General features: G+C 29.1%; 1 protein-coding gene across 1 annotated transcript; it reads right to left on the bottom strand.

The window, feature by feature from the left end:
• Positions 1-677: 677 nt before the first annotated feature.
• LOC145005311 (putative serine/threonine-protein kinase WNK11) lies at positions 678-3629 on the bottom strand. Its single transcript, XM_078964390.1, has 3 exons — positions 3484-3629; positions 2409-2936; positions 678-1360 (listed from the first exon to the last, which is right to left on the bottom strand). Exons 2-3 carry the CDS (start codon positions 2910-2912, stop codon positions 974-976), a joined length of 891 nt encoding a protein of 296 aa, XP_078820516.1. The 5' UTR covers positions 2913-2936; positions 3484-3629; the 3' UTR covers positions 678-973.
• Positions 3630-13399: the final 9770 nt, after the last annotated feature.

Raw genomic sequence — 13399 nt, forward strand, 5'->3', positions numbered from 1 at the left:
ACATATAAAATAACCATGTCGCCCTTTTTGTTGCATTTTTTATCCCTATGGTATTGGTTTGTCAAGTTTTTACGCCACATAATTTCAGTTAAATATATGTAAAATGACTATTTTTTCTGATCTTTGTATGCAATTTTTTGTTGCTTATGTTATCCATGTGTTACCATTTTGTCATGTTTTTTATCCCCACCCTCACATCACACCATGTAGTTTGGAAAGAAAATGCATGTAAAATGACTATTTTGCCCTCATTTCCATCCCACATTTCTTGCCTTTTTTTCATCATTTTGCGATGGTAAGATTCTAGTTAAATACATATAAGATGACTATTTTGTCCAATGTCATTTATATACCTAGATTTTGTTTGCACTTTTATCCAAGTGATATCCCACTTTTTCATTGCCTTTTGTCTATAATCCTCACGCCCAACCAAACCGTTTAATGCATGTAAACAAATTATTTTGTCCTCATTTCATACTCACTTTCGTTTGCAATTTTATCCCCATCTCACCATTTTCTCACACTTTTGATCCCTAAACCTCACACTTGCATTTTTCTCCATGGTGTTGTACCACTTTTCACACTTTCACCTCATGCAACTTCATATAAAATAACTATTTTGCTCTTTATTATATAAACATTTTTTTTAATAAAACACACAAAAATATGCTATAAACTTTTATAAGAATCAAAAGCACTTGAAACTTGAATGAATACAAGTACAAACCCTAGCTTTATAAGCCCTAATTTCTAATAAAATCCTTACATTCATGAATCGACCTCAAACCATTCGAAACCCTTCTTTCTCACGAACATAAAACAACTAATCGGATGTGAATCCAATACAAAAAATAAAAAAAATAAAAGAACACACGATATTATACATAATATATACACAACATAACAACATATATATATATATATATAACAGGAAAAGGTATAAACTGTATCCCAACAGACAGTCTCTGTCACATCAAACACTACAATCACTCTCTTCACTATTAGCCTCCATAAGAAACGGATCCTTAAGAAGATCGGAGGCGGAGGGTCTAACCCGTGGTTGACCAATGCATCTTTCAATGAATGATTTTAGTTCAAGATCGGTTACTTTGTTAAATGCTTGAGGCATTACTCCACTTGTTACCTTTCTGTATATTTTAGCAATACTGTCGCATTCGCTATAAGGTATTTCCATTGTGGCCATTTCTAGAAGACACATGCCAAATGAGTAAATGTCAACTAATTCGTTGTAGTCTTCTTCATAAAGCTCAGGAGCCATGTACTCGGGTGTTCCTAGTAGTGTATGGGCGTTGTGGTTTTTTCCTACTACTGCTGCTAAACCTAGGTCACCGATTTTGACCTGAAAGTTTGTGTATGTATGTGAATATATGTATGTGTATGTGTATACATGAGTATTTTTGTGTACGTATATACATATATGTATTGGTATTTGTATGTGTGTATGTATTTATATGTGTACATGTATATTTGTATGTGTATTTATATGTGTACATGCATATTTGTATGTGTATGTATCAATGTGTATATTTGTATATATGTATGTGTATCAAAGTATGTATATGGATGTGTATATAAGGAAGTATATGTATGTATCATGTATGTGTATGTTGTATATGTATATATGATTAGGTATGTATGTATCTATATATGTAAGAAATATGTGGAGTCCTTGGTTTACTTCCAAAAGAGTTATTATGGAGAAAGAAAACTCCAACATATATGCATGACTATGGGTGTAAACATATGTAAATTTACATATGTGTAAATGTATGAGTCTCTTATGCATGTATGCATGTATATATCTATGTAGAACATATAAGCGATACTTTTATAATTATCCTTTAAAAATGTGGCTAATCATTCCCTGATGCTTGGTTTTATAGTAGTGATCATGAAAATATTTTTTCTTCCTTCTGTAAGCCAAAAAGAAAAGAGAAATGAATCTTTATAGCTATTGGTTCATAATATATATCACAAGCAAGTACTTTAGCAAAAAGTAAACTAATTCTTTTATTATTATTATTATTATTATCATTATTCTATCACTAACAAATGGCATATGTTATTCAGTCTCACATTTCCATTAATTTCATTTCTAATGATGATCATGCTTAACACAAAATTAATGATGAACACACTTTCCGTCCCACGAAGAACTTTTGACCAAAAAAGCAAGTCATGTGCTAAATTATTATAATCCTTCATAATGTCATTAATTAAAGAAGAATTTACAGATCACCCATTTGATGTTAGACTTGTATTATTAATTCCGGTTAATGCTAGTTTATGGAGTTTAGATGCATCATATTATCATATATTCATATACCAAACTTAAAATGATCAGCTCCAATGATTTAACAATGCTTGAGATAAAAGAAAGTACTTACCTTTCCAATGTTTCCATTGATGAAGATGTTACTGCAATTAAGATCTCTATGAATGATACATGGCTCATGATTATGAAGATACTCCAAGCCTCTCAAAATCTGTCTTGACCAATTCTTCAATGCCTTCAATGAAACCCGTCTATGTTTCTTCCTGTAATCCCTTAAATTACCTGAAGCACATGCCTCTGTGATGAAATTCAAGGTGCTGTTTTTAGTATCCCTCCAGAAACTGTAAAGAACAATGATGTTTTCATTCTCTAATGTCTGTAACAGTTTGATTTCTGAAAACAGTCTCTTGAGAACAGATGGATCTCCACCGAAGCTTCTTAGTTTTACTTGGTTCCATGCCACATCCCTTCCTTCTTCTTGATCAAATCCCCTGTACACCTTCTTTACTGCACCAGCTCCTAACAGATCACTGTATCTCCCAAATCTTCCTGATGGATCAACCTCAACGAACAGTTCTCTGTCTTGATCAGATGTCTCAGGATCTGCAGTTGGCATTGTTCGGAAATTTTTTCTCTGAACCTGTGATTTCAAACAGAATTCGCCATATTTAGCTAAAAGTTCAAACACCGTGGTTTTTTCCAAAGCTGATTAAAGAGATTGAACAGGCGTAATTGAATCTCGTAAGTCGTATCATCTACAAATTATCGACTCTAGCATTGTGAATTAAGCAAAATTAGTAATGATCCAATACAAACACGAATCATATACAGTTAGTGTATTCATGAATTCAACATGAACAATAGTTAAACCTCTTCACCAACAACGTAATCAACACCTTACTCGAACATTTGACATGAATTATCGATTGATCGTTACACAAAGAGTCCTCGAGTATGATCACCGTTTACGCAAATCCATTGTCAGCACTCAATCAAAGTGAATGAGTACAAAATTCAATCGAAACATCGAAATTCTAAGACCTAATTGAATGTATTCAGTGATATAATTACATCGCATCAAACTTTAGGGATTCGAGATTAGTCGTGGGAGAAAAGCAAATAATGATCATAAGAAGAGGAAGAAGAAACAACTGAAAAAATAACCTGTAAAACTGATAGTTAATTACCTCGACGAATGCAGAATCAACTAGAAGTTCTTCAAGATCTTCGATTTCTGTAAGTGTTCCAGAGATTACGCGAACATGAGAGAAGGATGAATGGTTAACCGGCCATGGCTATATATGGGATTGCTTAACGAGGAGAACTACAGAGGTGCACGAGAAGATTATGTGCATTGACGTAGTGTAGTATTTTTTTAATAATATGACGTCGTTTTGGAATAAAATCTAAAGATAAGCTTTGAACGTTTTTCTAAACAATATGGTGAGTCAAAAAATATAATGATGTTTGAAAATAGAAATTTATTTTGATTTTTAGAAAACGGTAAACTAGAATGAAATTAAATATTATTATCTTTTACTATCAATATAATAAAAAAAGGGGTTTTGTTTTGTATTAAATATTAATAATAAAATTACACTTATGTTTAAATTCCATACTTCTGTTACATTGAAATCACAAAATTCCAACTAATCTTTTCTTTAGGTGTCAATATAAGAATTCAATGAAAAAAGCAAAGCAAAATTCATGTGACACCCGTGCACACCATCCCACTTGAACACACTAATAATAACTTCCATGGTTTTGTTGTTGGCTAAAAAAGTGCTCCCAACAATACATTGAATCAAAATATCAACGAATCACACTAAAAACGACACCTCCCCCTCATATGCAAAATGTGACAATCTTGAGTTAATTGATATTTACACAAGTATCAAAAAAGATTTGGAGTTAGCAAGATATTTATTACGAACTTATGTAAGCTAGTTTGTGATAGAGGTGAACATAGACATATATTTGTCTTAATTGTTTGGAACTCGAACCGTTTGTTTTTGAAACTTTGAAACCGAAATTGATTTAAATGGAACTGTTTCTAATTAAGTTTCATAAAATGCAATCATTAAAAACCATAAAACCAACCGTCTTCTTTATATATATTAAAAGAGAAACCTGATAATATCATTTTCCACAATCAGTGTAATTTATTATGTTTTCTTGATTAATATAAACATTTGATCATTTTGATGATGTCATCCTAAAATAAAATAATTATTAACTAAATTTGAAAGCTTGACCAACTGATTTAATATTAACGTCATTTATAAAAGGAATATATATTCAACATATTTAAATCTTATCATAGTTTTTGAAACTAAATTTCGTTCATTCTTAATTAAAATTAAGTTCTTAGTTGGCACTATTTATATATTCTTTCAATTCAATCTATTATATGAAACGTATCTACAAGATTACAGGATATTATTGCTCAATTTCAAAAAATCAAAGAATTCAAAATTTGATATCATTTTCATAATCGTTGTTGAAAGTTATGTATAAATCATGTGTTGTTGTTCGTACATTATGTTTTCTTCAAACCCTTTGCAACATCATGTTCAAACAACATCAGACTTTGTAGCATCATGTTCATCATTCAGGTTTCTTCTTTAGAATGATGTTCTTAATTTTTATTAATTGTATTCAATTTTTTTATTCTCATCAGTGTTGTATTTAAATGTGATTTTTTAATGCAAGAATAATCTTTGATTATAAATATTAATATTAAATTTTCAATCTTTTAATTTTGTCTTTTTAACCTTGCATTTGATATTGCATTCTACATATTTGATAATATGCCTATGAGAAAAGTACAATGACTTTTGATTAACTGTATTTGTATGTATGTATGTGCGTCTTACGTAATTAAATTTTTCTGAGATTGTTTGGATTGCACGGTAAATAAGAATTGAAGACTACCATTTACCCTTCAATGTTTTTAGTTGTCAATATTATACTTGATTAATTTCAACAAATAGGGTCATTCATTGTGTTTCATTGATTAATTTCAACACTTTGATCATTTTGATGTTGTAATACTAAAATAAAATAAAATAAAATTAATATTGACTAAATTTGAAAGTTTGATTAACTGATTTAGTGTTAACGTCATTCATAAAAGGAATATATTCAATTTATTTAAACCTCATCATAATTTTTGAAAGTAAATTTTGTTCATTTCTAATTAAAACCATGTCACCTTTCATATATCCTTTCAATTAACATCTATTATATGAGACGAATCTACAAGATTACGAGATATCGTAACTCAATTTCAAAGAATCAAAGAATTCGAAATTTGACACCCTTTCCATAATCATTGTTGAAAGTGATGTATAAATCATGTGTTGTTGTTCGTACATTATGTCTTCTTCAGAGCATTTGCAGCACCACGCTCGAACAACATCACCCTTTGCAACATTACGTTTGTCATCCATGTTTCTTCTTTAATATAATGTTCTTAATTTTTAGTTATTGTATTCAATTTTTTTTTTATTCTCATAAGTGTAGTATTTGACTCTGATCTTTGAATACATGAATAATCTTGATTATAAATGTTGGTATTAGTTATTCAATCTTTTATTTTATTTTTTCTTTCTAACCTTGCATTTGATGTTGCACTCTACATGTTTGATAAAATGCCCATAAGAAAAACATATTAACTTTTGATTAATTGTATGTATGTATTACGTAATTTAATTTTTCTATGATTGTTTTGATTACACGGTAGTTGTTGATTGAAAACTACCATTTACCATTCAGTGTTTTTAATTATCAATATTATACCGCTATTAATTTGGCATATTTGCTCATAATTCTTGGTTTTTAACACCTTTAGTTAAAAGCAATGTACTTTGACTTTAATCTATAATGTTTTGAATTACAATTTCTAAATTTCTTTTGATTTGTTGTAACTGTGTTCAGTGGGTACAAAGTGCATTGTAATTTCTATTTTGTTTTTAACATATTTAGTTAATAACAATGTGTGTATGTGTTTTTTTTGTTTTTTTTTTTCTAATTTAAAAAAGCTCAAGCTCTTATTTCAGCATTTTTCCCTAATCCGCTCCCATCTTTGAAAGATCATATCTCGATCATGAGAAATCGGAAACCCTATGACTTTATTTGAATACATGAAATAGTTGTAAATATTTAATACTAAAGTTAAATCTATATAACATTTAATATTCCATAAATTATACCCTATGACTTTATTTGAATATATAAAATAGTTATCAATATTTAATGGTGTAAAAAAACAATATATTGGTTGTCAATATAGGTTTAAATTAAGTAACATTATTATGGAATGAACGTCTAATTAGAATGTTTTTGTTTATATAACAATATAATTAAGTAACATTTATAAATAACTGAAAAAACATAGAATAATGACAAATGAAAAATAGAAAAATTCAAAAATATCATATGGAAAAATGAATGAGAAAACGACAAAATGATTCTTATTTATTATGATAGATTTTTATGTTGCTTTATTATTTTTTTTATTGTGTAGGTTTTTTATAACTTTATATGCATTTTTTTATATGTTCTTCCACGTAAAAAAATTTATATGTTGATGGGTTATGCGTTTCCTTTATCAAATTCAAAATTTCCAAAATCGGATTCTGATCGTAACCTACCAATTTAATCGTCATTAATTTCATCTAAGATTTAACCCAAATTAAATTTGTATTTGCCTTATGTAATTTTTTTTAATGATCTCGATTTTCCCTCCAAAAATATTTTAATCATTTATTTTTATGTGTTTATTTATAAAATTTATATTTGTGTTTTCCTTATATACATAATTTTTTTTTATTTTGATAGCTTACGCGTTTCTTTTATCAAATTTAAACTTTCCAAAATCAGATTCAATAGTAATATACAAATTTAATCGTCATTAATTTCGTCAATAATTTCACCCAATTTAAATTTGTATTTTCCATATATAAAACTTTTTAATGATCCCGATTTTTCTCTTCAAAAAGATTTTAAGCCTTTATTTTTAGATAATTTTGCCCCATTATAATTATTATTTTCCTCATATAAAATAATAAAACTTATATATATAATAATAATAAAAATTATTATTATTATTATTATTATTATTATATATATATATATATATATATATATATATATATATATATATATATATATATATAGATCCGATAAGAAATTTTTTTTGGTAGGAAGGTAAGAAGTTTTTTTTTTCACATATTTTTTTGACGAACAAAAAAAATGAATCACTAGATGATTCATTTGTAAGATGATTCACAGGAAAAAATTCTCAAAAAAACATCTATATGATTCATTTTTAAATAAAGTAAGAAAAAATCCACTTTTATGACAATTTTAGTAAATAACAATAAAATCATTATATAAATGAATAATCGAGATGTTTTTTTGAGAATTTTTTATTGTGAATCATCTTTCAAATGAATCATCTAATGATTCATTTTGTTTGTTTGCGAAAAAAATATGTAGAAAAAAACTTCTTAGCTTCCTACCAAAAATTTCTTTCTTATTTGATCTTGACTCTCTCTCTCTCTCTCTCTCTATATATATATATATATATATATATATATATATATATATATATATATATATATATATATATATATATATATATTCGATTTATAAGAAAAAATTAAAACTAAAACAAAGTGATTAAATTTTTATTTTTGTATAACATACCAACCTACTTTCTTTTATATTTCTATAGTAACAATACAATTTATAAATTTACATAAAAAATATACATATTTTGAATTTTGTCATAAGATTATACTTTACAAAACACAATTCCCTCCAAAATAATATTCGTCAGTACTTTCATCGATAACTCACCCAATCTAAATTTGTATTTTCCTTATATATATATTTTTTTAATGATGCTGATTTTTCCCTCCAAAAATATTTCAAGTATTTATTTCTTAGATAATGTTTTCTCATTATAATTATTGTTTTCCACATATAAAATAATTAAACTTGCCTATATATTTATATTTAACTTTTATGAATAACATTATAACTAAAATAAAGTGATGATTCATCTTTCTCAAGAAAAAAAAAAAAGCTAAAAGTATTGTCCCTATTATTTTACTCATCAATCTTTCATCAAATTGTACTAATGCAACTATCTATTATTTTGAACGTACTCATATGTGACGAGAAATGTCGTTCAACTAATAAAAAAAAATGGTGTCTACAAAGAGGTCTTTCAACAATTATAGATATTTATCGATATCAATATATCTTCTATACATCTCAACAATAATAATAACCATAATTTTTTTTAATAATTATTATTCAATATCTGTAGATATTTGTATGTTTTTTATGCGTTTTCCCGTGTTTAACGCGGTTTTATAATCTAGTTATCAATTCAAAAGCATTTGTAGGGATGTCAAAAAGTCCCGTGGGATCCCGTTCCCGTGGGGGCCCCGTCCCGTTTGGGGATTTAAAAAAAAAACAAGGGTGGGGATGGGGGCGGGGGCAAGGTTAACCCCCGTTTTAATTTTGGGAGCGGGGGCGGGGGTAGGCAATCTGGTCCCGAAATCCCCATGGGGACCCCATTAATAAATTACACATATATTTACATATATTAATTATATAAATATAATAAACTATAACATGATTTTGAGTTTCCAAAATTTATCAAAAAATATATTTTTAAGCTGTTAATATAATTTTTTAAAATGCCATAACTTTATTATTTTTAACATATAAAATTTTGTTATAAATAATTATTTGTTACCTAAAAAATAATTTATTTTAGCGTAAATAACAACTTCTTTTAACCCAAAAAAAAGTAGCCCAAAATCAATCGAGGGCGGGGGAACGGGGGCGGGGCGGGGGCAATAAAGGGGATTCGGGGGCGGGGGAGGGGGTAGGAACATTGAACATTCCGGGGGCGGGGGCGGGGGCGGAGGGACAGGGAAATTTCGGGGATGGGGCGGGAGATGCACTCCCCGCCCCGTTTGCCCCCGTTGACATCCCTAAGCATTTGTGAGTGTTTACCAATAAGTATTATTGATTCACAGACATAACAAATTGAAATTTAAAATTATCCTTTTAAGGGGATTTTATAATATGTATCCTAAGGGCAAATATAAGAAGTATTAATTATAAAAAATATTATCATAATTAAATGTGAAATGCATTAATTATGGAGATTATTAATGAATTTTATATTTAATTATAGTAATATTTCTTATAGTTAATGTGTTTAACGTAACAATTATGACTAATTAATGCTTTTTATATGTGACCTTAAGGCACATATTAGAATATCCCTTTTAGTATTATTCTCACATTAAAAATACTTGTATTTTTTGGCAACTTTGTTTCTATCTTAAATATGAAACTGTATAAAAAAGGAAACTTTTAAAAGCCAATCATGATGTTGTAACCATTAATTATTTAGATATTGTTGATGCTTTACGTATACAATTAGATACAATTAGGAATAATACTAGTAATCAAACATCTAATGGCATGATTATTTAGATATCGTTTATAACAAATTGAAAATTAAATTTTTTATTTAACATTAATCCATGATTATATGTTGCTTGGTCTCTCAGATAATCCAAAACAAATGAGTCGTAAAACATCTACAATGAAAGATTATTTTATAGCTTATATCTATTTCAATTAATCTGTGTTGATGTTAATACCATTAGAATGAAGAGTTTTCTTTTATCCTCAACATCTGAATCTTATATTGTGTTATCCCCATCTCAGTATCATTTTCATTTGGCCCCTTCATCCTATTTTAAATTTTATTATATTTGACTAATTAATCTATTTTGTTAAACATATAATATAAAATTGAATATTTTTTATTGCTTTTTGAGAACTACATAGTTGATCAACATCAAATATAACTTGCGTTTGAAAAAGATAACTTAGATTAGAGGCATATATAAAATATCTAAAATAGGTGGGTCTACATATATAATTATTTTAAAAAATAAATAAAACTTGTGCATTGAAGATGATATTTAGAGATAGGGTTTCCTTAAATAAAGTTAGTAGATATGGAAAAAATAACAGGCTATAAAAAAGGGTTAACCATCCAAATTAAAATAATCACTAAACTCTATAACACCCCCCCCCCCCCCCCCAAACAAAACAAAAAAAAAAAAAAAAAACCCGATCATGGCTACTTCCTTTGTGAAAGTCTTCCCAACTAGAAAATGTGATACATATCAGAGACCTCTATTATCACACAAGTGGTTACAAAGTCCATTTGGGTTTTAAATTTAATCTTATATGTGGGCATGTGATCATTACAAGAAATACAATAAACAAATAGGAAGAAAAAAGAAAGGTGCATAGGATTCGTCTTTAAGTAAAAGCAAGAAAGAAAGAAATGTAATCTTAAAACACATTTCCATCATATCTTGAAGCAACTGTGAATACGAAAATAAGAAACCTTTTTTTTTGCTCATTTGAATGAACCCATGTGGAGTCATGTGATATTGTGAACCTTTTTTTGGTGAACGTTTCTTGTAGAAATGCACTACGTAGACTACTGTTTAAGCATAGAAATTGTGATCCCAACTTCGCTTTTGTTAACGCCTTAGTGAACATATATATGTATAATTCTTGGTATAAAGGATCTCTCCAAGTAACAGTGTATTATTACTTGCTAATTCCATGATAAAAATAAATGATATCTTAATATGAATGTGTTTTGTCCTACTTGTATTGTGATTGTCACAATAAAGAGTAAAGAGCCTTGCATACCCAATTCTTGTTTCATGCCCAAATAAATAGGAAGTTATTGGGGCATGTTTCTTATTAATAAATAAAAAACTAAATAAAATAAAACCAATAATTAATGAAATGAATGTTATCTTAGAAAATAAATTTTAATAAAATAATTTGTATATAAACATATTTCATTTCATTCGGAATAAATATTAAGTATTTTGCAAATATTTAAAAATATATCTAGACCTAAAATAAACTACAAAATAAAAAGAGCTAGATACCATAACATATTAAATTATAATTATGATAAATTATATTTTATTTTAAAAAGATTAACTACTATTAAAAATTATATGAATAAAAGTAACTTATAGTTATATATGAAAAAAATTACAAAAATGGTCTTTGTGATATGACATAATAGACATCTATAACCTAACTTCAATAAAATAGACAAACTTAGTCCTTATTTGGATATTACAAACTTTGTCCCTCAATTAGACGGCGTGAGTCACTTGTCGTTATTATTTGGATATTACAAACTTGTTCCCTTTGTCAGACCGCAGTCATCTGCCGTTTAATGTCCATCACGTGCATAGTATGTAAGGGTATTTTCGTCCTTTTATGTAGCTCGTTCAATTAGCCTTATATATATTTTTTGCTCAATTTCACAGGAGAATACATATTTTTACCCATTTTCTTCATCATCATCACATCTTCTCCATCTTCAATTCCAACATTTGGTTGCTGCCAATGCCACTATAACCACCATTATATCTCTCTTGTCAACCCAACCACTTATTCCTTCCTTCTCTTGCTGAAGTCAATCATCACCGCCTATGCCATGAGAGTAAATTATCACCGCCACTACAACCGGAAAAAAGCACCCCAAAGAGTCATTCCAACTAGTAATCAAACAAAGAAGTGAAATCGGAAATCAAACTCTGAAATTCATTCCAACCAAAAAGCAAATTCAAAATTTGATCCTATAAGTCAGATATGTTCAAACCCATAAATGAATAGATATTTTGCCAGATTTTTTGAGAAGGAATCAAATCTACTTCCGACAGAGGCAAGATAAGAATGAAAGAGGGTGATAGACGTGTGAAGGTTGGGGAAAAACGGGGTCTAGGTTTTGTTCTCCAGATACTGCCAAGGCAACGATGATTTTGGTTGCTAATGTTCCAAAAGGATAGGGCTTGGGACTGCTTTCTTTGCATTATCTTTAATCGTTTATGGAAAATCACAAAGGTAAGCAGCAAAATGGGTGAGGTGGAAAATAAAGTGGCAAAAGTATCACCGATGATCCTATATGCTGACTCATGGTATTGATTAGAGAGAGTTGCTAGATATAGCAATTGAGGAGAAAGAATAAGAGATGTGGTGTCTGTGTTGTGTTTCTATTCTTCACGTAAGGCTTTGCCTTCTCCGACGACTTCTTGATTCAATACGTCGATGACGTGCGGCCCGATGAGTTAATTGGTAATGGTGTGATGGGAGATTTTGGAACAAGGAAATGCGTATGAAGGATAAGTACGATAAATAGAGAAGAGGGAAGAGAGTGGATCTCTCGCCAAAAAATTATAGCGGTCATCAGCGACCTATTATCGAAAAAAGGGTTTGGGATAGACAAAAAAGGAGAGATGGAAAAGTTGGGTGGGAATGAAATGTGGAGTGGGGGTGTTTATTTCCTTTTTCTTTTTAATTTAAAAATGATAAATATCACAAAATTAATATAAAATATAAAACGAAGAGAAAATTACAAAAATGATCGATGTGGTATGGCATAATAGGCACATAACTCGTAAAAGGACGAAAACACCCTCCCTTGCTATGCAAGTGATGGGCGGTAAACTGCAAGTCTGACGGAGGGACCAAGTTTATAATATCCAAATAACACAAGGACCAAGTTTGTCCATTTTATTGAAGTTGGACTATAGATGCCTATCATGCCATACCACAATACCACAAGGACCATTTTGTATATATCATTCCATTCCCCGAATCCATGAAAAAAAGGCACTCCTCCCTCGGTGGAATGAAAATCAACCCAGGAAAAGGAAATACATTCCATGGTTAATGGTCAATTCCATTCTTTTAGGCAAGCAAACATGATTTCACATTCCGTAGTAATACTCCATTCCATTCCCTCTTCAATGACTTTAGTAGATAACTACATACCAAAATATAACATCAAGATTTCCTCATTAAACACAAATCATGCTCAAGAGAAATATTAAAAGGGAATCTTAATGTTTCAATCTGATCTTCCCGAAATCAACAAGCTCAAAGAACAATTTAATACATTCTTGAGTAAACCCACATAGCAACCAAATTAGAAAAAGCATATTCAAATACACAACC

The sequence above is a fragment of the Lactuca saligna genome, chromosome 7, assembly GCF_052625555.1.
Source record: "Lactuca saligna cultivar CGN05327 chromosome 7, ASM5262555v1, whole genome shotgun sequence".
In the NCBI taxonomy this organism is placed as follows: domain Eukaryota; kingdom Viridiplantae; phylum Streptophyta; class Magnoliopsida; order Asterales; family Asteraceae; genus Lactuca; species Lactuca saligna.

Excerpts from the sequence above, each read along its gene's own strand:
- LOC145005311 (XM_078964390.1), bottom strand. The coding sequence starts at position 2,912 with ATGCCAACTGCAGATCCTGAGACATCTGATCAAGACAGAGAACTGTTC. Across the intron at positions 1,361-2,408 it reads TCAATGGAAACATTGGAAAG|GTCAAAATCGGTGACCTAGG; the intron begins GTAAGTACTTTC and ends ACAAACTTTCAG.